This window comes from Protomyctophum bolini (assembly GCF_963924005.1).
Source record: "Protomyctophum bolini genome assembly, chromosome: 23".
NCBI classification, from domain to species: domain Eukaryota; kingdom Metazoa; phylum Chordata; class Actinopteri; order Myctophiformes; family Myctophidae; genus Protomyctophum; species Protomyctophum bolini.
In genome coordinates this window covers 27,901,163-27,928,412 of record NC_137884.1, presented here as the reverse complement: position 1 = coordinate 27,928,412, position 27,250 = coordinate 27,901,163, and the positions used below count along the sequence as shown (strand labels likewise).

The 27,250-nt window shown below is 44.3% G+C and overlaps 1 protein-coding gene across 1 annotated transcript in view; it reads right to left on the bottom strand.

The window, feature by feature from the left end:
* The window catches only part of snd1 (staphylococcal nuclease and tudor domain containing 1), a gene marked incomplete at its 3' end in the record, with an annotated part of 172,572 nt that overhangs the window by 118,831 nt on the left and 26,491 nt on the right, over window positions 1-27,250 (bottom strand). The window contains exons 7-9 of the mRNA XM_080757520.1: window positions 25,475-25,633; window positions 24,587-24,693; window positions 23,570-23,660 (exon numbers count right to left, since the gene is read on the bottom strand). Coding sequence (XP_080613646.1) covers window positions 23,570-23,660; window positions 24,587-24,693; window positions 25,475-25,633 — 357 coding nt within the window. The remainder of the gene's footprint in view (window positions 1-23,569; window positions 23,661-24,586; window positions 24,694-25,474; window positions 25,634-27,250) is intronic.

Here is a 27,250-nt window from a genome sequence, read left to right as displayed (position 1 = left end):
AGGATATAGGAGCTAGGAGAAGATACAGGAGCTAGGTCAGAGAAGGAGAAGGATTCCTGGTCATGGACAAGGAATCCTTCTCCTTCTGGGAATATAGGAGCTAGGTCAGAGAAGGAGAAGGATTCCTGGTCATGGACAAGGAGAAGCCAACAGGCCTGAATCTTTTGACATGTGACAGTTGAGGAGGACGTGGAGAGAGTCGATAATGGACGGAAGGGGAGATCTAGTCGTCAAAAGAAAAAAAGATGACATCAAAGACACCATGTGCGATCACAAGTGTGTGTGTGTGTGTGTGTGTGTGTGTGTGTGTGTGTGTGCATGGGAGCGAACAAACGAAGGCAGCCCCAGCAGCCAGCTGGGTTTGGAGGACAGAGAGAGGACGCTTTGGTGTCTGGGGGATTGGTGCTGAGCGAGAGAGAGAGAGAGGGGGTGGAGAGAGAGAGAAAGAGGGGATAGATAGGAGGAAGAGAGATAAAGAGAAGTAGGGAGAGAGAGAGGGAGAGAGAGAGAGAGGGAGAGAGAGAGAGAGAGAGACAGAGAGAGAGAGAGAGAGAGAGTGGTGGCAGAGAAAGAGGAGAGAGGAGAGAGGAGAGAGGAGAGAGGAGAGAGGAGAGAGAGAGAGAGAGAGGTGGCAGAGAAAGAGGAGAGAGGAGAGAGAGAGAGAGAGAGAGACAGAGAGAGAGAGAGAGAGAGAGAGAGTGGTGGCAGAGAAAGAGGAGAGAGGAGAGAGAGAGAGCGAGAGAGAGAGAGAGAGAGAGAGAGAGAGAGGTGGCAGAGAAGGAGGGAGAGAGAGAAAAGGGGTAGCTTTATGACCGTGTTCTACAGCGGCAGACTAACCCATTCTGACCTGAGATCAGATTCTAAAAAAATGTCTGTTTGAAAATGACAGTTTTCTGAAAAAGCTATGTTTCTATGTCAGTCGTTCTTCGATTTTTCAAAAAAAAATAGCAGACCTACAAGCGCTACGAGCTTGTAGATCTGATATTTTTTCAATAGCCTAAAGCATAACATAATGCTATAACACCAAAAAAGGGGTTCTCCCGCACAAAATGGGCTAAAGATAGACTGGGTACAGTAATCACACGGCCCTCGGCCCCTGAGACTGCCGATCGGCGCCACGTTCACAAAAAATATATAATATAATAAAAAAAAATACATTATCCACTAAAATGTTACGTAGCAGGGGAGCCGAGTTGATGGTGGTTGGAACGTTTGGAAGCTGCAGCAGCCCAGCTCAAAATAGATATGTTTTCATGATTGGTTTAACCACTTTAGCCACGGACGGTGTTCCCGTCTTTGACACATTAAAGGTGAAATGTAGCGATATGATTGATGAGGTCGTGCATCGCAGCAGGCTGTGCATATATATCGTAAAGCCTAGAAATACAAACCTATAACCCATTCTGACCTGAGATCAGATTCATACGACGTTTCCACTGGACTACACACTGGGTCTGATTAACCCATTCTGACCTGAGATCAGATTCTAAAAAAAAATGTCAGTCGTTCTTCGATTTTTCAGAAATAGCAGACCTACAAGCTCATAGCGCGCCACTCGGTGGCGCGCTATGAGCTTGTAGGTCTGCTATTTTTCAATAGCTAAAGCATAACATGATGCCAACACCAGAATGGGTTCCCGTTCAGAATGGGATAAATGTGAGTATATTTTAAAAGCACAAAAAGGTGACTTCAGACCAGGACCATTATCAACCTTTGCCAACAACACTTCTGGTGTTCCCGGGAAATCTTTCAGAATAAAAGGCGGAAGAATGCCAAGCAGATGAGGGAGATTTTATTCTGAAAACACCACAGCCTTCCCTTTCCCCCGCCCAGAAACCTTGAAGAAAAATCTTCCATTACTACATCACAACTACAACATGACGTCACTGAGGTGACCACCGAACTACAACATGACGTCACTGAGCCGCGGTGAAGAGCAAACCACCGCCACCGCTCCAGCCCTTCTCTCTGTTTTTACTCACCACCGCGAAATAATCAGCTCACAAAAACTATGAATAGGCCTTTAGTCTGATCTCTCTTTAGAAGCGTTAATATCGTAACAGAGAGAGGCAGCATTCGGTGACGTGCTTGTAGATCTGCTAATGGGATCATGTGATGTGGACTACGACCAACGTGGCAATAAATACACTAAAATGTCACAATAAATAAAGAAAACTTCCGACTTCTTGTTTAGGCCATGTCTAGCTAGCGGAACGCCATCAAAGAGACACTGTAAAGAACCCAAACACGTTTTCTACTGAACTTTTCTATATTCTAGGTGAACAGACATTGGTATTATGATCTTATTGTGAAACAAGTAGTTTTCCTTTGATTGTGATTCGAGCCAAATGCTTTTATTTTGAAGGGAGTTTTGTGGTACATAGCTACCTGCGCACTGGAAAGAGGAAGTATATTACATAATAACCAGACAAGACAGACGTGTTTTGCTGCTGCTACAAAGCAAACCGCGCATTTTTTACTGTTTGCCATTGAGACATTCAATGATTATTTTAGCACCCCCCGAAGAGGCATAAGGTTGGTACACTTGGACTGTGTTTGCAACATACAGTACAACACGTTTGTGGAGCTAAAGGACTATTGATGAAGTGCACTTTATCAATAGTCATCCTGTTCAGTTATGGTATATTATGGAATGAAAAACGTATTTCTGCAGCAAAGGCTCACGGTGCTACAACAAGGATAATGCACTATAAACCAGAGTGTGGTTTGCTACTCTTTCTGTAAAGTGTGTTGTAAACGAAAGGTTAGAAGTGCACATGCAAAGGAAGGATTGTTATCACTGCATTTCATACATTTTGGATAAATGTCATGTCATTATATTTACACTTGAAAAGGGTTAAGGGAAGGTATTTCGTTAAGTTAAAAGAGCTGCTAAAAATGGAAAAACGAGTTCATTATAATAAGTGCTTGGTGATGTTGAAGTCATCAATTAATTGCAATGTGATTACAGTGATTCTGATTGATGGTCAAAGCCATTTAAAAAGCGAATTGTACGGTTTTGAATATGCTAGTTTTAGCCTACATTTGGAGCTTATGTGAGCTACAGCAAGTTTATGGAAAAATATGTGTAATACTAACAGAGTATTTTGTTCTGTGTTCTTTTATTTTCTTGTCAGTTCTTACAGTGGTTTATGGACTTAATAAATTCACTACCATCAGTACAAGTCTTGGACCTTCTTTCAACGGGGACCGCTACAGACACCACGAACATTGTGTGGGATTGTTAGAAATGCAAGACGTGATCCCTTTTGACATGGTTAGTTTATCTGGCAGAAATGTACCACGACAATTTGAAAGGTTGGCAGATAAGGTTAAAAGGTTTTTAATTTAACCTTTATTTAACCATTAACCTTTTACAAGTGGGAACTGGCCAAAAGGCAGGAATAACAAAAATCTCACTTCAATACCACACCGTCAAAGTTACATTTTGAACCAGCAAATACAACATCCATAATACACCTTAAAGTACCTATGCATAAATACAACAAGGCACCCGTCCTACTTTTTAGTAGCAGGGCAAAATACACCATATACACAATCTACACAATCTGAACCGATATAATAAATATATAGGCATGAACATACTGTAGGCTAGTACATATCCAAACATGTGCAGGTGTTGGATTGTACATCAAAGATGATCCTTTTGAAACTTCAAGGGAACTTTCAAAGGCAATGTTAGTCTGGACTGCAGATCTTTCCACGACCAAGGGCCAAATAAGGCCAGAAATGTTTTACCCCCCTCGGATTTGAATGCCGGTACTACACACGGCAGCCAAAGCATTTGACCCGAGGTCAAAAAACTAAAGTCAATCGCTCTCTGAAGGAAAACAAACACAACCAGGTGTTCAACTAAATAATGGAGAGGTGGTAAAACACTGTCCTCTGTGTCCGTCGCCACATCGCAGACAGATCACGCAAGAAAGTGTGGGGTCGGTCGGAGTTCAAGACAATTTACATCCACAGAGAACTTGTTCGGTATTTTGTGGAATTAGTTTGGAGTGCCGAGGCTTTTGACGTCCCTTACAAGGATATCACTGTTTGAACTGTTGCCATCAGGCAGACGGTACAGAGTGATCTGTTGCTGCGACACTTGTTTTTCAGCTGTCTTAAGTGCAATAAGGGTTTGTTGTGCAATAACAGCAAAACATGTTTGTGTATTAGTGCTACAGGGGTTGTGCAATAACAGGAAGTCATGTGTTTTGTTTTAGCGTGCATGTTGTTTTGTGATATGACGCACTGATTGGTTGGCACTTTTAATTTCGTTGTACACGTTGCAAATGACAAAATAAAGATCTATCTATCTATCTATACTGCAAGGACAACATCTGTGTGCCAGTGAGTGAGTTTAGTTTAGTCTGCCCTGACTCTGTTGGTCGGTAGAGAAATACTCTCATGTGTGCGTCGGTGTGTGCATTTAGCCATGCCTGTGTGTTCATCTCTTTTTGATCTGAACACTGTGAACAGTATATACCTGTGTGCGTGTGTGCGTGTGTGTGTGTGTGTGTGTGCGTACTCCATGCATGGTGACAGATTGGGGCTATAAAGTGACTGAGATGGAGGGGGTGTCTAAACACTGAGCTCTTAAGTAGGCCGCCTGCAAAAGACTGAGGCATCAATCGTACACACACACACACACACACACACACACAGAACGGGCCCTCATCATCACTCAAAAGTGGGTGATATATGCCCTCGACACCACATATAGAGGCTCGAGAGTAAACGGGTAAATACTCAGCGTTCATTTAACCCATTCTGACCTGAGATCAGATTCATACGAGGTTTCCACTGGACACACACTGGTCTGATGAACCCATTCTGACCTGAGATCAGATTCTAAAAATGTCAGTCGTTCTTCGAATTTTTCAAAAATTGCAGACCTACAAGCTCGTATCGCGCCACTCGGTGGCGCGATATGAGCTTGTAGATATGCTATTTTTCAATAGGTAAAGCATAACATGATGCTAACACCAAAATGGGTGCCCGGTCAGAATGGGTTAAAGCTAAAAATCGGTACGTTTTATGTTTGAACTACAATAAAGTTGGTCCAATCCGGTGCGTCATCTGCTACAAAATAACTTTATCGACATCGTCAACCACTACGTATCCTACCCGACACGACACCAGGTTCTAGATGGCTGCGTTTACATTGTGCGATATTCATTCATTCAGAATGAATTCATTCCAAACAGAGATTCAAACCCAACTGTAAGCAAAGCAAAGTTACTATGTTTACCCAGGGTAACTGGACTAAGCTCAAGAACTTGTTTACAGCCAGGCCCTGCTAGCTCATAGAACATTTCATGGTTCAACATGGTGCAACATCCCTTGCTCAAGGGCACTTCAGCGGTGGTGATTTTAACGTGCGTTACTAGCAGACTAAGACATGTGTAAAATAATGCATGCATTCCAATCTCTCAGGAGTGTACGGAATGAAGTGTTTATACAGTAAATATCCTGGTTCAAATGGTATATACCAAACCAGAATGAAAATGTATTCGGGCAAGGCCCGGAATGGAATATTCTATTCAAATGTAAACGTTTACATGAACAATTTTTATTCTGAACGAGCAGTCATTCAATAATACAATCTGTCCATGTAAACGCAGCCAGTGGAAGAGAGTACAGACGGACCACCCCGCCAACCACAAAGAACAGATGTAGGCCCTTCTAGTTATGTTTTATTAATATAACTCTAGAGGAATACAAGAACACTCACCCGGGGCAAATCCGCCAACGTTGGAACTGGTCACCACCAGTTATTCTTAAAACTAAAAGTGACCTCAGTAAAACTACACCTAAAAACTAACCTGATTCCTAAACATAACCACAGTTGAATTCCTGTTCTGTTCTTTGACTATATAGAAGTGTCTATTTGTACGTCTCTAAATGTTTTGATGAATTGAACATGGTGGACCCTCTTGTAAACAAGTGTAATGCTTAATTGGGTCGTCCACTCACAGTTAACAGTCTTTGTATTGAGTTTGTGCTTGAAATGTACTGTAATTCTGTAAACTGTTAATAAATATTTCAATCAATCAGTGAAGCGATGTCAAAATCTAACTTTATTCCTAACCTCAGTAAAACTATAGCCATCCCTAAACTAATTCCTAACCTTAACCTCCGTAAAAAGCCACTTCGGGGCGAGCCTTCCTGGTAGCCTCTCTACAGAATAGACTGGTTAAAATAATGCTTTATTCATTAAAATAAGTCCCAGATTGTCGCGTTAACCCTTGAGGCCCATTAAGCAGAGCCATCAGCTGCTTGGCAGACTGACTCACAAGCCCCCGAGGCCTCACTATTGGAAGGTCAGCCTCGTTGTGGAGTGATGTGAACCCGTTCTACATTCGGTTGTTGTTTTATATTTATATCCATGTTGGAATTGAACAATAGCACGTATCAGACCCGCTCTAGTGATTTTCTTAAGGCTCAAGGTTCCTCAGGCCCAGACAGAGTTGGGCAAGACAGCTTTTTCCGTCAATGGCCCAACCTCGTGGAATGAACTCCAAAACTCCTTAAAACTATGAGCTCCCTGCCATCCTTCGGTCGGTTCAAAGGAACGCCCCAGAACATGTTTCACCGTGATTGCTCCCCGCTTCAATTGATTTATTTTACTGGTTGTTCTGCATTTAAGTTCCTTTGTAATTCATCCTGATTTATAATGTGTTGATGTATTGTTCCGTGACTGTATTTTGTGTATTGTAACCTCGGCTACGTTGACAAATGAGGGCTTGTCCTCAACTGTATTTCCGAGTATAAAAAAAGGTGATAATATGATTATAATACACTTCATTTCCCAGGAAACTGATGTTTCCAACATTTATGGGATTTAAAGGGGAAATGAAGACGCTTCTTGTATTCCTACATTTACCACAACACGCATATACACAGAATCTACATATCATATCTATACATCATATACACTATACAATGTATACAATACAATATATCGTCTCTGTCGGGTGGAAACCTCAATGTCCTCTCTGTACTCACAGTACATGCAGTACTGTACATAGAGATACTATGTATACAGTACTGTAGTATATTACATACATATACACACAATATATCGTCTGTAGAGTGGAAACCTTAACCCATTCTGACCTGGCACCCATTTTGGTGTTAGCATCATGTTATGCTTTAGCTATTGAAAAATAGCAGATCTACAAGCTCATATCGCGCCACCGAGTGGCGCGATACGAGCTTGTAGGTCTGCTATTTTTGAAAAATCGAAGAACGACTGACATTTTTAGAATCTGATCTCAGGTCAGAATGGGTTAATCAGACCAGTGTGTGTCTAGTGGAAACCTGGTATGAATCTGATCTCAGGTCAGAATGGGTTAATGTCCAACACCGTTACTTCAGGATAAAAATATATAGGGAGTTGGAGTTGTGTGACGGCTGTAGTATGATCAAGTATAGGCCGTAAATATAGAAGAAAAAAAACACGTAAAAAAGTTAGAATATGGAGACGAGATGTTCCTGCCCGACACCACGAATAAACAGCATGCATATTTTTAACCCATTTTGACCTGAGATCAGATTCTAAAAAGGTCTTCTACATCCCGACAGTTTTTTGAAACTGTTTTTCAAAAATAGCAGACCTACAAGCTCGTAGCGCGCCACTCGGTGGCGCGCTACGAGCTTGTAGATCTGCTATTTTTCAATAGCTAAAGCATAACATGATGCTATAACACCAAAAGGGGGTTCCCGGCCCGCCCCAAAAGGGGATAATATACAGTCAACCCAGTGAATCTATGGGGCGACTGCAGTCTCTTCATTATTCCATGGAAACAAATCAGACTGCATCTGCCACCAGATAGCAGAAATTAGACCGCGCCACACAGCCCACATACTAAACAGACTGCACACATCAGCAGCCAAAATACATCATACACTAATCACTGGACTGAGTGGGAGAGACGGATGGAGAGACAGGCCCAGAGATGGATGGATGGGGGGGTGGGGGGGGAGGGAGGGTGAGAGAGAGATGGAGAGAGGGGGGAGGAAAGTAAATGAGAATGTGACACAGAGAACAACACACACACACACACACACAGACTGCACCGCTTCTAACAAGGTCATTTCTTCTTCGTCCAACCAAATAAATAAAGTGGCAGAGAGAGAGAGAGAGAGAGAGAGAGAGAGAGAGACGAAGAGAGAGAGAGAGAGAGATGGATGGATGGATGGATGAACATACTGCGTGAGAGAGGGGGGAAAGGACGTAAATATTGCTGTGTGTGCGTGTGTGTGTGTGAGCGTGTGTGTGTGTGTGTGTGCGCGCGTGCGTGCTTGCGAGCATGAGAGCGTGCGCGTGCGTGCGTGTGAGCGCGCGTGCGTGCGAGCGTGTGTGTGCACGCGTGCGCGACGCGTGCACGTGCGTGCGTGCGTGCCAGAAAGGACAGAATGTGCGATGATGATGATGATGAGAATGAGCCACAGAGAGGAAGACTCCGAGGGGGAGGGGGTGTGGGGGGTACGGGGGGGGTAAAGAGTAGAAGTGCAAAGCAAGCAGGGGGAGACCGTCAGTCAGAGAAGAAGAAGTGAACGCCGGTAGGAAGACATGCCGACGAGACGACCGGAAAGGAAGATGGTGGTGAGAGAGAACAGAAAGCAGGGAAGACTTTACGAAGTAGATGTCATGAGGGACAGACGAGCAAGCAAATACTAGGCAGGCGAAGCAGCATGAGTCACTGGTCTAATCTGAGATTGGAAAAGCTGGTGGGAGGTGGGGATCTACTGCCACCCTCTGGCCGTGTCGGGAATAACATCTGCAGTGGCTCTGATCAATCACATTCACATATAGCACGAATCAAGAGGCATCTTGGGGCGGAATATGTACGTTAATCAATCGAACCAATTGAACCTGTTGAAACTGAGAAGGCATCCGTGTCATATAATGTTTACATTATATATATATATATATATATAGCTCAAATCTAAAATGACACAGACATGTAAATTGTGTCACAAATGCTTATTTTGCTGCAGACCTTCACTCTGACAGTTATACGCGGGGCCCCCTGGCTAGCTAGCTTCCGCCGGCAGTTCTCAAACGATGTTGTGCCAAAAAAAGACACCCTAAGAAGAGAAGATTTGTGTATATAATATACCGGGTATATGCAAATTACGCAACATTGTTTTCATCCGCCGTTTTTGACAACCACCCATTTTGTGCAGGAACCCCTTTTGGTATTAGCATTATGTTACGCTTTGGCTATTGAAAAATAGCGGATCTACAAGCTCGTAGCGCGCCACCGAGTGGCGCGCTACGAGCTTGTAGGTCTGCTTTTTTTTTTTTAAATCGAAGAACGACCGACATAGAAACATAGCTTTTTCAGAAAACTGTCAGGATGTATAGAAGACATTTTTTTTTAAATCTGATCTCAGGTCAAAATGGGTTAAATCAATGCTTTTGAATCCTAAGAGTTTTCTGAAAACGTTGCTATACGGCCGAGAGGGTCCGCTGGGGGCGTTACTGTTCACTCCCATAGCCGAGAGGGTCATCTGGGGGCGTTACTGTTCACTCCCATAGCCGAGAGGGTCATCTGGGGGCGTTACTGTTCACTCCCATAGCCGAGAGGGTCATCTGGGGGAGTTACAGTTCACTCCCACGTCAACTAACAAAAACGGTTGCTTTTCAATGGCCGTGATAAACATCTGGAGCTGTAGCTTGAAGCCCCCTCAAGGCCCTGCCGCGCAACGCCACTAATGAGAATGTAAGGCTTCAGGAGAAAGAAGCGCCACACTGGGACATGTGTCATTATTACGCTAAAAACGACTCTGTGCCCTTATCTACTTTCCCCTTCACACACACACACACACACACACACACACACACACACACACACACACACACACACACACACACACACACACACACACACACACACACACACACACTTCAGAGGCATACATAGTACGAGAGACCTCTCTCTCTTGCTCTCTCGACATGTTACTTCTAAAAAGATTTTAATTGGTACACAGAGCTCATCAACTGCACTCTTCACCACTACTCCGTGCGGGGGTGGTGGAGGATATGGTTGTTTTTCCTCAAAGTCGGAGAGGAGAGGAGAGGAGAGACCTAAATACTCTGTTCTTTTATATTCCCACAGAGCTGTGAGGAGACATGCTGCTGAACAGGCATGAGGTCCAGACATCTGACAAGACAAGAGTCCCCGTAGAGACCACCGAACGAACACCCATGTTTTCTTGTACAAGAACCACGTCAAATCTATAGAGTGTATGCGATAATGCGCGTGACAAACCTGGAGGCCTGGAAGGTATGCAGGAATGCCTACTAAGTGACAACAAACTACTTTCTGGCCTTGACAACCCAGACATCCAAACAGAAAAGTCCTGTCTGATTGCATTAAACAATGTTAAACTCACTTTGCATTTGCCACTCGATTTGCCACTCGATGTGCCATGCAGCCCTAAAGTCACAACTGCTGCAACAACTGAACATTTGTTCAAAGATTGTTGGACAACAACTTCAGAAACTTTATACATCCACATACAACAAGGTCAGACTAAAGAGGTCCTTTGTCCACCAGTCGACCTTGAGGCTTAATCAGGAGATGTAGTAGCCACAGGATAATCTAAGCGGTGGATATTGCTCTCGTCTTTATGTATGTAAATTGTCTTGTTCTTTGTGTTGTATATGTGTTTCTGCATACTTGGCTGCTGTGTCGCAAGACAAATTTCAGTGTGAACTGACAATAAAGTACTATATCATATCATATCATATCATATCATTCACTTTAAGCATGCGCATACCTCTATATGAAAGACTTACAGGCAGCTATTCGAGAACAAGGGGAAATGTTTTCAGTCCCCATCTATTCTCCACTGTATACCAAAAGGCAAATTAGCACCAAAAACAAAAATAATCCGGACATGTTGGCTGGCTGCATAACTGCCAATATACCCATGTCAAACCAAACCACTGCCTAGAGAAAGTCAAATAATGGCCAAGATTTCCCTGCAGAGGAGAGGCCTACATAAGTCTTATTCCCAACCCTGCAGAGAGGAAAAAATAGTTGCTTGAAAACCAAAGCTGCAACCATTTATGATTATTTTAGGTGTATTTCTTTTTTATGCTGTGTTCCCTATAATGTAATGTCATGTAAATGTATTCCACTGTTTGACTGTCTGTTTTTCCGTTTTGCGTTTCCTGTGAGGACTGCGGATGAAAATTAGCAACTGTGCTACAGTATATCTGGTGTGTTTACGTCCATGTGACGTCCATTAATATATGCATTGTTCTGTCCAAATAAACAAGTAAAGTAAAGTAAAGGAGAGGCCTACATAAATAAGTCTTATTCCCAGCAGAGGTGTGAGGAGGAGGAGGCGACACTGAGAACAAGGCATGAGTCAGCAAGGAGGACTCACTCTGCTCTCATCTCAACTCCATCCATCACTCACTTAACACATTCTGAACGGGAACCCATTTTGGCGTCAGCATCATGTTATGCTTTAGCTATTGGAAAATAGCAGATCTACAAGCTCGTAGCGCGCGCATTTTTTAGAATCTGATCTGAGGTCAGAATGGGTTAATCAGACCAGTGTGTGTCCAGTGGAAACCTCGTATGAATCTGATCTCAGGTCAGAATGGGTTAATAAAGAGCCAGAAGAGCATGAGGAGGGGGGGGGGGGGGAGGAGGAGGAGGGGGGGGGGGGGCTGTAGATAGACAGGTCCCTCTGGGCGGGGGAGGGGGAGGGGGAGGGGGGGGAGTCGTCAACATGACCGGTGATGATCTGCGGTCACCTTGACATGGCAGGTAAAACTCAGCTCAATCAAAGTCCTAGATACACTACACGCACTACACACACACACACACACACTATCTAAATAAAGATGCGTTTGCTTTATCTAGGCGGAGGAAAGGACATGAAACAAAAGGTCTCCTCCGGCAGGAATCGAACTGGGGTAGGATGTGATTGTTGCGGTCGACGGCACGGTGCTCAACCACAGGCAGACGCTTTGATGTTGTTCCCCACCGAGACCCTAATATTACAGAGTTTACCCACCCACCACCGAGACCCTAATATTACAGAGTTTACCCACCCACCACCTAGACCCTAATATTACAGAGTTTACCCACCCACCACCTAGACCCTAATATTACAGAGTTTACCCACCCACCACCTAGACCCTAATATTACAGAGTTTACCCACCCACCACCGAGACCCTAATATTACAGAGTTTACCCACCCACCACCTAGACCCTAATATTACAGAGTTTACCCACCCACCACCGAGACCCTAATATTACAGAGTTTACCCACCACCTAGACCCTAATATTACAGAGTTTACCCACCCACCACCTAGACCCTAATATTACAGAGTTTACCCACCCACCACCTAGACCCTAATATTACAGAGTTTACCCACCACCTAGACCCTAATATTACAGAGTTTACCCACCCACCACCTAGACCCTAATATTACAGAGTTTACCCACCCACCACCTAGACCCTAATATTACAGAGTTTACCCACCCACCACCTAGACCCTAATATTACAGAGTTTACCCACCACCTAGACCCTAATATTACAGAGTTTACCCACCCACCACCTAGACCCTAATATTACAGAGTTTACCCACCACCTAGACCCTAATATTACAGAGTTTACCCACCCACCACCTAGACCCTAATATTACAGAGTTTACCCACCACCGAGACCCTAATATTACAGAGTTTACCCACCCACCACCTAGACCCTAATATTACAGAGTTTACCCACCCACCACCTAGACCCTAATATTACAGAGTTTACCCACCACCTAGACCCTAATATTACAGAGTTTACCCACCCACCACCTAGACCCTAATATTACAGAGTTTACCCACCACCTAGACCCTAATATTACAGAGTTTACCCACCCACCACCTAGACCCTAATATTACAGAGTTTACCCACCACCTAGACCCTAATATTACAGAGTTTACCCACCCACCGAGACCCTAATATTACAGAGTTTACCCACCCACCGAGACCCTAATATTACAGAGTTTACCCACCCACCTAGACCCTAATATTACAGAGTTTACCCACCACCTAGACCCTAATATTACAGAGTTTACCCACCCACCACCTAGACCCTAATATTACAGAGTTTACCCACCACCTAGACCCTAATATTACAGAGTTTACCCACCACCTAGACCCTAATATTACAGAGTTTACCCACCCACCACCTAGACCCTAATATTACAGAGTTTACCCACCACCTAGACCCTAATATTACATAGTTTACCCACCCACCTAGACCCTAATATTACAGAGTTTACCCACCCACCTAGACCCTAATATTACAGAGTTTACCCACCCACCGAGACCCTAATATTACAGAGTTTACCCACCACCTAGACCCTAATATTACAGAGTTTACCCACCACCTAGACCCTAATATTACAGAGTTTACCCACCCACCTAGACCCTAATATTACAGAGTTTACCCACCCACCTAGACCCTAATATTACAGAGTTTACCCACCCACCTAGACCCTAATATTACAGAGTTTACCCACCCACCTAGACCCTAATATTACAGAGTTTACCCACCCACCTAGACCCTAATATTACAGAGTTTACCCACCCACCTAGACCCTAATATTACAGAGTTTACCCACCACCTAGACCCTAATATTACAGAGTTTACCCACCCACCACCTAGACCCTAATATTACAGAGTTTACCCACCCACCTAGACCCTAATATTACAGAGTTTACCCACCCACGAGACCCTAATATTACAGAGTTTACCCACCCACCGAGACCCTAATATTACAGAGTTTACCCACCCACCTAGACCCTAATATTACAGAGTTTACCCACCACCTAGACCCTAATATTACAGAGTTTACCCACCCACCTAGACCCTAATATTACAGAGTTTACCCACCCACCTAGACCCTAATATTACAGAGTTTACCCACCAACCTAGACCCTAATATTACAGAGTTTACCCACCAACCTAGACCCTAATATTGAGTTTATCAAAGTGGGTGCCGTGATGAAAGTCCAGGGGTGCCCTACTTGATACATATTCTGACCTGAGAACAGATTCTAAAAATGTCTTCTACAATAATTACAGTTTTCTGAAAAAGCTGTTTCTGTTAGTCGTTCTTCGATTTTTCAAAAATAGCAGACCTATACAAGCTTGTAGCGCGCCACTCGGCGGCGCGCTACGAGCTTGTAGATCTGCTATTTAGAAAGCTGATGTGATTGTATTGTGAAGGGAAAAGTTTCTGAACGTCTCAGCCTGCAAAATAGCTGATCTATACAAGCTAACAATGTGTGGTAGACGCAACGCGTTGTGAGCTTGTAAATCTGCTATTTTCAGCATGCAACATGAAACAGCATGCAAATCACACCCCTGTGAAGTGAGTGGTGCAACTGTCCCATATTCTTTTCTGAACAGAATATGGGACAGAGTTGCACCACTCACTTCACAGGGGTGTGATTTTTATTATTACAGTAGAAGTTTACAGACCAAACTGTAAATAAAAGGTTCACATGACTTTCTGCAGTGAATAAGTAGAGAACAGAATATGGGACAGAGTTGCACCGCTCACTTCACAGGGGTGGGATTTTTATTATTATTACAGTAGAAGTTTTTGTCTTATGAAAGAGTCTTCCGTTTCATACGGTATATAGTATTTATATGTCGCTATAGGGGCCTTATTTTGAGTTCAGGTCCATGTCTTCTTTGAAGTTCTCTGGTAGCACAAGCTGAATTCAATAACCAATTACAGTCAAACTGTAGATGGGATCAATGTGTACTGTTTTCCTCGTAAAAGTACACATTCAGGGCTTTCATTCGGTGTATAGGGTGTATAGCATATTTATTGTGTTCATTTTTATATCTGCATGTTAATGTCTGTGACTTTAAACCTTCCATAACTCTGCTTGCTGTTCAAGATAATTACTTTCAGGCAAAAGCAGGTGTTGCAAAAAGGTCAATATCTCCAGAATGGAAGATATATATATATATATATATATATATATATATATATATATATATATATATATAGTAAAATCTCAATTTCTTTTTTAAATTGAAGTGGACAAGTTCGGCTTTCTTTTGATGTATTATCGCTATAAGCGAACATTTTGCTGTGGGCCCCGAAAAATGTCTGGCTGGATTCTGTAGCAGCAAATGTGTTAATGCTGAAGAGAGGCTTGTGTTCACTGTTGGTAATTAAGGAACCATACCAATAGGTGGCATTCACACCATAATTATTTAATAACTCAAATTATAATTTCAACATAGAACGTAGATCACCACCAGCAGCACACATTCATAAGTTCACTGCTGCGGTGCAAATTTTGATGTGATCCACCTAGCAATATCAGCGGATGTACTTGTAAGTATGGATGAATGCAACCCAAGGTCTCTTGCTAAATGGTCAATTGTTTTATCAAGTGTAACTAAGCAATACTTACTTCCGGTTTTGTCAGTCTTGATTTTTACATCCAGAACAAGCCCATAATCCTTAAAGAACGCTTTGAGTTCGTCCTCCTTTTCACTTTCAGTCTTCTGTCCGGGAGGGTCTGGGGTGCTAGTGGGCTTAAGGATGCCTCCGATAAACAGTCTGCTTCCCTTCTCTTTATCGGTAATTGTATTCCATTCGGTAGCGTCAGAATCCTTCGGCCCGCGAGACAGGACTGCGGATAAGCGCCTGATGATGGATTCATTGATGGAGAGAAACGTGAAGCAGCTTGCCGTTTCCAAAATCATCGATTCACGTATACCGATTAAAAGTTGGTCAGAGATTTCATACGTTTCCTCTGGGTCATATAAACTTCTCTGGCCCAATACGTGTTGAGTAAGGAATACCTTGGTAATAAAACCACTTTCATACTCAAAGATGATCCTATCCCTGTTGGCTTCCATTTCTTCTTGGCTATAGTGACTTCTCACCCAACACCACAAAACATCATTCTTGTTGGCTTCGTTTACACTTTTGACATTAATATTACCGAGGATGTACGCCGTTTTAAGATGCAAAACATTCTTATGCTTCTTCACAAAACGATGAATTCCGTAAGGTTTTGTGTGAATTTTGTTTTTCATCATTTGTGGGTCAAATATTGCCTTTGGGAGCGACTTGCTACCGTTCAGATCAAATTCAACATTCCATGCAAAAAAGACCATCAGCTGCAGTTGATGGCGCGGCGGTCTGACGTCAGACGATATAACAATTAAATCACTCAAGTTATTGAGAGGCTTTGGATTTAGTGCCATTTCTGAGAGGGGGCCTCTAGGGGGCGCTAGCCGCACAGCTTTGCTTGTCTGTCTGTCCGTCTGTCCGAGCACGGAATGTGCTGCTGAGCTGATTGTAGTACGCCGGCAGTAATTATATTCCGAACGCCTGGTGATGTCAGTGATGATGTCTTTTCCCTCGGTTTGTCTGTGACCCTTTTATGCCCCTATATGGAGATCCCTGTATATGACACCTTCAAGAGTTTTAGAACGTCCACGCCATATTAGGGCATTAGACAGCTCCGTGGTGATGTCATAATATGAATATAAAGTGCTATCACGTTATCACTATAAGGACTCAGTTTGAAGTGAGTTTCCCCAGTAATCTTCAGGAACCAATCCCACTAAGAGCCTTCACTGAGCCATACCGGTGAGCAAGATTTAACCAACCACGTTGAGCCATACTGGTGAGCAAGATTTAACCAACCACGTGGAGCCATACTGGTGAGCAAGATTTAACCAACCCCGTGGAGCCATACTGGTGAGCAAGATTTAACCAACCACGTGGAGCCATACTGGTGAGCAAGATTTAACCAACCACGTGGAGCCACAGTGGTGATGGTGAGAGATTCGTTCCGTCGGGTGGAGTCAGTAGGATCACTGAAGACGACCTGCCAGGCCGTGGTTTCCGTGGGGAACCAGATCTACTCCTTCGGAGGGCTGGAGGGACATCGCCATCTCACCTCAGGTCTGATGGACGTGCACGTCTTGCACACGGACCAAGACTCTTTCCGCTGGGAGAAAGTGTCCCGCGGCTGGTTCCCCCAAAAGGACGATTTCCCCTCCAAGCGCATCTACCACACGGCCGTCCTCGTAGAAGACACCGTCTACGTGTTTGGAGGGACTGCAGACATCGGAGAAAAGTCAATGGGTTTCTGCAACCAGCTGTGGGGATTTGACGTCAAAACTCACCGATGGTTCAAGCCTCCGACTGTCGGTGACGGTCCAAAGAAGCCGATGTGTTTCCATTCCGCCTGCGTCCTGGAGAGGGTCATGTATGTCTACGGGTTGTGGCATGAGTGGGATGCAGAGTGCGCGGGGGATTGGATCACAAACGCTGGCGTCTACAAGTTGGACACCAGCGCTAAACCAATGAAGTGGACTTCAATTAAAACGAAAGGCCTTCCGACGCCTCATTTAGAAGACCATTCTGCCACCATGATCGGGTCAAAGATGTATGTGTTCGGGGGCTGCCCGCAGGAAGAGGAATATGACAGCTGTTACGACGACGTCACAGTGTTCGACACGGAGAACGACACCTGGGAGAGCGGCGACATGGGAGTGTCCCTGAGGCCTGAAGGACGCGCGCGACATTCGGCCTTCGCCCGCGACGGAGAGCTGTACATATTCGGCGGCCAGACTTACGCACCAGATCGCATCTTCAACGATCTGTGGAAGTTCGACCCAGAGAGCTCGTCCTGGACCAAGCTCCCGGCCGAGGTCCCGCGCGGGAGAGAGGGGAAGGGCTGTTGCATGCTGGGAGCTCGTGTGATCCTTTTTGGAGGCATTGAGGAAGATTTTGAGCTCGATGAAGATGTTGAGCTCGATGACGAACAGTCTTCGTCTTCGTCACCCAAAGAGGTGGATGACGGTGAAGACCTGTACATCTTGGATTTTGAGGACGCCCGTGTTGACGACGCTATGCAAATCACCGGAGCAAGATCCTGTACAGTGCAGCAGACACAACTCATGGGAGGCCATTTCTTAATGGCCTTATTTCGGCGAATCACCGGGTGATTAATTAACACACTGCGCGGACTGCCAGGGATCTGCTGGCACCCAGGAGGAAGCACCGCCACACGTTGCCGTTGAGGCAGCGAGGGATAACCGGAACAACAGCCAAGATTATACCTTCAACCAATGCAGCCTCTTTATTGGCTTCTGTGTTTTAGGTCCCTTTGGAAACTCCGTGAACACTAGTAAGACGCGCAGACGCGGGAAGAGAACGCAGATCGTAAATTGCAATAACAATTAGAATAAATTACGAATTAGTGAGAACTGTGTAGTAGTACTGTGAAATTAGTGAAAACAGTCAGCTCCATATATGGGCACAAAAGGGGCCAGGTCCGCAACAAACAAATCACTGGCCCCTTTTGTGCCCATATATGGAGATTAAACTCAGCGAACACTAACATAATAAGATGTTTTTTTTTTATATATTTTTTGTTTTTTCACGTCATATGAAAGCAGTCAATCATAGCTTCAAATTGACATATTGGGTGTTCCGTTTGACCCACCAGTTTTGGAGATATGGCTGAAATCAGCGAGTTGAGAAAACAGGCTTGAAAGGTTCACTTCTGTGGTCTCTAACATTACACCTAGCTACATGTTTAAGCATTTATTTCATATTTACATGTCTTCTGTGGACTCTAACATTACACCTAGCTACATGTTTAAGCATTTATTTCATATTTACATGTCTTCTGTGGACTCCAACATTACACCTAGCTACATGTTTAAGCATTTACTTCATACATTTTCAAACTAGTGCCGAGTGCACTGTGCGCTCCAGCCAGGGAAACTAGTGCTGCTGGAACACCCCATCATCGCAGTTCCTGTTTATACTGAGCATGTGCAAACCTCCCGCAGGAGCCCTGGCCACACCTCCGTGCTCTATCCTCTTTATTTCTCCTATAGGCCACAACCCAAGGAAGCTCTGAGAAGGAAGTGAAGTGGTCACGTGACTGGGCTGCGCCATGACACTTCCATTGACACTTCCTCTGCCAACGTGGGGGGGGGGGCAGCGGACTGACCTCATGCCTCCTTCTATGCATGAGGAGTCCAAGCTGCTTCTTTTCACCTGACAGAGGAGAATTTCCCCGGCCGTGGAAGGGACACGTTATTCCGACCAGTTCCTTTCCCCTCCATCAGGCGTCCCCCGGCTGGCCAGGGGGAGGTAGTTTTAGAGACCAGGATTACTGCATGTTTTTGTGAGGGTACCTACCCTATGGGACACGGGAAGAACATGCAAACTCCACACAGAAGGGCCCTTTCGCCAACCCCCGCCTCGGGTATGGGCACTGATGGAGGAGGGAACACGCCGCCGGTGCCCACAGCGTCCCCAGCGGGAATGGAACCCAGGACCTTCTAGCTGTGAGACGACGGCACTACCAACTGTGCCACCGTGCCCCCCCGACATGCTGTATCTTAAGGGGAAACATTTACATGTTTGAGAACCAATGCTCTACTGAATTAGTTGACCGGGGTCCACCAGGGCTCTGTATTAGGTCCACTTCCCTCTACACCAAATATCTTCACCGAAAAATAGACTAGATCTGAGCGTTGCGGGCTAAAGATGGGACTATTTTTTTCCCCTCGTAATAAAGATTCTAGTGTCACGTGTGTGTCGTACCTATACCATTGTGTCAGAGGCCTTTTCATTAAATCAAGAAAAGAATAATCATTCACTCCATCCAGAAAACCACTCTCTTTCCCCCCCCCCCACCTCTCTCTCGCTCTCCAAGGTGACACTATGTAGGGGAAAGGGGGGGGAGGGTTGCCAAAAGGCACGGAAGAGCCATTAAGTAAATAAATGGTAAATGGTGCATTTATATATAGCGCCTTTATCCAAGGCGCTATACATAGATTGTGCATTAAGGCTCATACATAGTCTGGATTTACGGTGGATACCTAGGTGACCACCGAGCTACAACATGACGTCACTGAGGTGACCACCGAACTACAACATGACGTCACTGAGGTGACCACCGAACTACAACATGACGTCACTGAGGTGACCACCGAACTACAACATGACGTCACGAGCCGCGGTGAAGAGCAAACCACCGCCGCCACCGCTCCAGCCCTTCTCTCCGTTTTTACTCACCACCGCTCAACGTTATTTCAGCTCCGGTGGTCACCTCACCACCGGAGCGGTGGTCACCTCACCACCGAAAATCCAGACTATGAATAGGCCTTTACATTCACACATTCACACACACACATTAATACACCGATTGCGGCGGAAAGCCATGCAAGGCACCAACAACCAACCAGCACATCGGGAGCCATTTGGGGTTCATGCCGTGTCTTTGCCCAAAAGGACACTTCGACATGTAGACAGGAGGAGGAGGAGGAGGAGGAGGAGCCGGGATTCGAACCGCACCGACCCATGCTGGATCATTGGACGGTCACCTGCTCTACCTCTTTGAGCAACAGCACAGTCTCAGCCAACTGGCTAATCCGTAAACAAAACAAACTGGCTAAGGTATTATAGGCAGGCAGGCAGCCGGCTGCAACGTGCTGTGATTTCACTGGTTGGCCTGGTGTGCGTGTGCGTGTGTGTGCGTGTGCGTGTGTGTGTGGTTGGTGGGTAGGAAGGAGAGAGATCTGGAGAGAGAGAGGGAGAACCCCACTGTGATCATAAGAGCATCGGGGTTCGAGCGGTGTTGTCAGCAGTGCGGTGGCAGACCTGCCACAAAAGGAATTTGGGGGGGGGGGAGAGAGAGAGAGAGAGAGAGAGAGAGAGAGAGAGAGAGAGAGAGAGAGAGTGTGCGCGCATAGTTCCATGGATTTTGATGAGGTCATATAATATTTGTCCTTATTCTATCACTTCACCCTGTTCTCTTCATTCTCATGTCTCTGGAAACGCCGATCTGCACACACACACACACACACACACACACACACACACACAACTGTACACACACTACTGTACACACACACACACACACTACTGCGCACACACACACACACACTACTGCGCACACACACACACAGACTACTACACACACACACACACACACAATTTCACAGCCTCTACTCAGGGGTGGGGGTCGAGGGAGATCTTAGTAGCACCACCACGTTGATAATATAATATTAATGTTTTATCCTTTCGCCAGCTCCTTTTCCCTCCGACTCAGGAAAATGCACTTTATATTTTCTCCAACCAGCCGTTCTCTATATTTATTTATTATTTTATTTCTGCGGGGGTGCAGTTTCTCAAAGTCATTCTGTATAAGCAGATTGTCAAAGCAACACCTTTTTTATGTAAGTAACCACAGGCTGGCCATTAATTCTTCACGGTCTTAACCCATTCTGAACGGGAACCCCTTTTGGTGTTGGCATCATGTTATGCTTTTAGCTATTGAAAAATAGCAGATCTACAAGCTCATAGCGCGCCACCGAGTGGCGCGCTACGAGCTTGTAGGTCTGCTATTTTTGGAAAAAATCGAAGAACGGCTGACATTTTTAGAATCTGATTTCAGGTCAGAATGGGTTCATCAGACCAGTGTGTGGTCCAGTGGAAACCTCACATGAATCTGATCTCAGGTCAGAATGGGTTAAAAGTCCAGGGCCGGGGAGGGACCCGAGGGCATGTGGGGGAGATAAAACCCCATACTTCAGGGGTATTAAACTTTAAAAACAAAGACAAGTATATACTGTAGGCGAGGAGGGGAGGGGAGGGAGGGAGGGGGTGAGGAGCGGCCGCTAAACTCAATTTAAAAAATGAGAAAAGGGCAGAAGGAGCCAAACACAGTTCTCCGACTGGAGGAGTCAAACTCCTCCACGCTACAAATCAGGAGAGAGAAGTATATAATGCATCATCGCACGCCCGACAATGAGGTTAGACCATTCTGACCTGAGATCAGATTCTAAAAATGTCTTCTATACATCCTGACAGTTTTTCATTCTGACCTGAGATCAGATTCTAAAAGAATGTCTCCTGCATCCTGACAGTTTTCCATTCTGACCTGAGATCAGATTCTAAAAAATGTCTTCTACATCCTGACAGTTTTCCATTCTGACCTGAGATCAGATTCTACAAATGTCTCCTACATCCTGACAGTTTTCCATTCTGACCTGAGATCAGATTCTACAAATGTCTTCTACATCCTGACAGTTTTCCATTCTGACCTGAGATCAGATTCTTATAAATGTCTCCTACGTACATCCTGACAGTTTTCTGAAAAAGCTATGTTTCTATTTCAGTCGTTCTTTGATTTTTCAAAAAATAGCAGGCCACTCGGTGGCGCGCTATGAGCTTGTAGATCTGCTATTTTCCAATATCTAAAGCATAGCATAATGCTATAACACCGAAAGGGGGTTCCCGCACAGAATGGGTTAGACTGAATTACGGAGCGCAGTCTGGGACAGGACGGGAGTCCATCTCACTTCATTGGGAGTAATGGCTGTTGACAAGGACGGCGGACTAAGAGGGCCATTCAAAGGCACTCCCACTCCTTCTGGATATTAAAGGGGATGTCAAACCCACAATATCCATTATTCACTTCATCCTATTAACCCATTTTGCGCGGGAACCGATTTTGGTGTTCAGCATCATGTTATGCTTTAGCTATTGAAAAACAGCAGATCTACAAGCTCATAGCGCGCCACCGAGTGGCGCGCTACGAGCTTGTAGGTCTGCCATTTTTGAAAAATCAAAGAACGACTGACATTTTTTAGAATCTGATCTCAGGTCAGAATGGGTTAATCAGACCAGTGTGTGTCCAGGTGGAAACCTCGTATGAATCTGATCTCAGGTCAGAATGGGTTAATAAGACCCGAGGACGATTCTACACCTGAGGCCCATTCTACAAAGTATTCTGATATAAAAACATAAAGTTGCTAATATATCACTGCTGCTCAAAGATTTCCATGTCAAGGACCCTTAAAATGCATATTTTGAACATATTTTGAGATGGGGGGGTCCACAGCCAATATCATCTCAAAATACGTTTTTTTTTTTCAATGGACACACGGAAGCAAAGCATATATTTTCAGCCTGTGGAGCGATGCGATTTCTTTCCCGGTGTGCGACACGCTTCCATAGAATGGCATGCTGACTTATATGGAATCCAAATGGCTGAACTCAGTCGTTAATCGACGCGATAGCAAAGAGCTATCTGCACGCTCTGAAAGAATATATTCACAAGATTTGTGCCGCATTTTTAAGATTTTTCAAAAATAGTAGACCTACAAGCTCGTAGTGAGCTATGAGCTTTTAGATCTGATATTTTTCAATAGCTAAAGTATAACATAATGCTTAAACAGACAGGCCTGCGTGTCACATTGACAGTTTTATCCCTTACCGCTGCACAATTTTTATCTTTTCAACAACAAAAAAAAGTTGTGCACAAAACTTCCTATGAGACACAGGAGGTCAAAAGAAAACATTTAAACTGGAATTCCAAGATGCTGCTGAAAACAGACCCGACACGGATTTGTCAGATTGCCTCGAGCAGAGTGAGATGAACAGATCTTAGGCTGGCTTAGGAAAATAAAATAAAATAAAAAAGTAAAAAAACAATAGCTTTGCTCTCTTACCTTGGCTACAAACACCCGGTCCTTCTGGTCCATGTTGGCTGTTGGGGCGACATAATCCTTCCACATGCGGACCCTCTTCTCTTTAGCAGACCTGAGCAGGGGAAAACGGACATCAGAGAACCCATCAAACAACAAGAACAACATCAAAACAAGGGATTCATTTAATAGATATCGATGCTGCTGAACAAGAAGGTCGAAACGTTGGTATTCATTTAACAAATGATCCTGCATTGTGGCCATGTGCGGACCTTTCTAGACTTAATTACCAAGGTCAGACACCTCAATACTGGTGTGCCATTATTCTGTTCATAATTAAATGAACCACTGCAATCTGTAACTCTCATGTCGTCTTACCCAGGCTTCTAACAACGGGTGCCCCGTTGCGATTGTTGAAACTTTTACTTATAATAGAAAAAAGACCTTCTTAAGTCTGAAAATGTGCATTTTGTTTTTAGTCAGGGTAATATCCATATGCATTGGCAGCCAAGTCTAAAGTAGTGTACTAATTAGGGGTGCCAGAAAGTGACCATCAGCCAAATCGAATAATCGACAGCTCTGCCGATTAATAATCGATGAATTGATCGGATTGTCTGTCTGGCAGGCACTTAACAAGCGATCGTTAACTGCGTCTGTTAGAGAGAGGGGCAGAGAAGAGTGGCTTTGCTCAACTTGATTTATACTTATATTCTCCAACTCTGATGAAGGTACATGTTCGACATATCATGCAGCCTTACTTATTAGCCTATATTTTGGCTATTTAAAAATGTTAAAATCGATTTTCGATTATGAAATATAAAAATCGATTTCGGAGCCTCCGACGATTAATCAGAAAATCGATTAATCGGTGGCATCCCTAGTACGAATACATATTACTAACTAATGTAAAATCAACAATTTGATTTGTTTTTTTGAAATCTTGCTTTGATATTCATGCCCAAGCGTTGAGATGCACCCTCCACTTAAAACACCATTCCAGAAACCCATTCCTGTGGATGTATGTGCGAGTCTAGTGTTTACCGTTCGGCTGCTCGGAGTTTGTCTGCTCCCTGGGTGTACACGGCCATGGACCAGTCCACACAGCGGGCGAAACCCTCCTTCAGTAGAAGCTCTGTGATGTTCCCGTTCTGGAGGAGAAGTGTGGGAGCACAAATATCAGATGAAAATATTAATAAGAGACCTGGAGGTCTTAGAGTTACTCTCACGCAGTGTTGTTTTCGTCGACTAAAACCAAGACGAAAAATGTTCGTCGACTACCTTTTTTCACTGACTAAAACTAAATAAAAAAACGACTCTATGATGACTAAAACTAAGACTAAATATACTGACAATTTCGTCACAACAAATACAAACTAGGCTAAAATGTTAGGAAGGGACTAGTGGACAAGAGATCCAGTTTTATGCTGGGTTGCATGATGAAAATAGCAGATATACAATCGATTGTATATCTGCCATTTTCAGCATGCAACCAAAGTGTAAAATATGTCATTACGACGACGTCAAGGCCTGTCAACTCATTTCAGTCGACTAAATCAACTGTAGATTCAGTCGACTAAAATCGTATATGACATTTAGTCGACTAAAACTAGACTGAACACTAGAACATTCCAGGTGACTAAAATGTGACTAAAACTAAAGTGAAAACTATTCAAGAGACTATGACTAAAACTAAATTTGCTGCCAAAAACAATACTGCTCCCAGGGTTCTTACAGGATGCACGATGGACCCCAGTATGATCTGGTTTCTTAACCGGATGCACGATGGACCCCAGTATGATCTGGTTTCTTACCGGATGCACGATGGACCCCAGTATGATCTGGTTTCTTACCGGATGCACGATGGACCCCAGTATGATCTGGTTTCTTAACCGGATGCACGATGGACCCCAGTATGATCTGGTTTCTTACCGGATGCACGATGGACCCCAGTATGATCTGGTTGGGGCAGCTCTCCAGGATGATCTGGACATCTCTCTGCAGGAGTCGGGACTCTGTGAAGAACTTGGCTTCTGCTGCGAACGGCTCTGGGGACTCCGTACCGTCGGCCTCCCTCTTGAAGCTTGGACACTGTGGGGGGTGAGTGAGGTCAAAGGTCAACAACAGCTTGGACACTGGGGGGGGAGTGAGGGTCAACAAATATTTAGGACGACCGTTGAGCAGATTCTACTCTTATGGCTCCGAGACATGGACACTTTCAAAGAAACTAGAGAAACGGTTGGATGGCACTTACACCCGCCTTCTAATGAGAGAGCAAAATCTGTCTTGGAAGAGCCACCCATCGACTGATCTAATATACGGCAACCTTCCCCGTGTTTCTTCACTATAGTCCGATCCAGAAGAACACAGTTTGCCGGCCACTGCTACAGACAGAGCTGACATTGAGATTATATCTTCCCTTCTTCTCTGGAGGAGTTCTGCCTCAAAGCAGACCAGAGGTAGAAAACTGTCGTTCCCCTGATGTCATCGCTATAGGGGACACATGCATCAGTAAGAAGGAACTGGGGACGGCAATGAAGGACCAGAAAGTCTGGCGTGGCATTGTGATATCCATGATCTCGACCGCGGTCGGGAAAATAAAAATGTCACGCGTGAACATTACAACATAAAACATCAGATGTTGGCCAGTGTCTGCTTTAGGGCTGCAACCATCGATTAATGTATTAGCGATTCGATCACATTTCCAATGAATCAAATAATAATTTGTTTATAAATCGACAAAAAAGTTATTTATCTGATCAACTACTTGAGCCTTCTTTTATACTTCGACATATAGCAGCAGAAATACAGAAAACAAATACCTCATTTACAAGCTCATACCGCCATCATGTCAGCTTTAATTTAGTTAAGTTACTACTGAAAAATATTAGCCTAATGGAGGCTATTTATTTACCATAAGCATGTACTTGTTCGTGTTCACTTGACAATCATTTCATGTACTTTGTATGCCTATGTGGTTCATAGTGTGTGCTAAATTAACTACCGGTAGACATGTTTCCTATTCATTTACACACCAATTTAGTAGAGAACCAGCTGTACTCATTTGTCATTAATTTCCTAATAGTCCCATGTATTTTCTGTTACTGTATTGCATATACACAAATTATTGCCTTACTTCCTCAAGAACGCATTCTGTTGGTCAGGTTTGTCTGTGTAGCTGCATTTTAAGAACTGCACAGTCACAAAACTGGGGTCCTGTTGCATTAGGGGAGTGCCCCCAACAGATGCCTGAACTGGAGTTGGAAACGGGGTCCTAAAGAATGACTAGAGGTTGCCCAAAATAGTCCTGTACAAAATAAGGCAAATAAATTAAGCTATAGGGAATTTTCTACAACTACTGTATATCACTTCAGAGGAAAGGTCTTGTGAATCTGTGACAGCGGCAGGTCTTGTGGAAGTGGTTCGATATCACCCGTTTACCCCCCGATCTGTGCGTCCGTTATCGTCCTATAACCCATTCTGACCTGAGATCAGATTCATACGAGGTTTCCACTGGACACACACTGGTCTGATTAACCCATTCTGACCTGAGATCAGATTCATACGAGGTTTCCACTGGACACACACTGGTCTGATTAACCCATTCTGACCCGAGATCAGATTCATACGAGGTTTCCACTGGACACACACTGGTCTGATTAACCCATTCTGACCCGAGATCAGATTATAAAAAATGTTAGTCGTTCT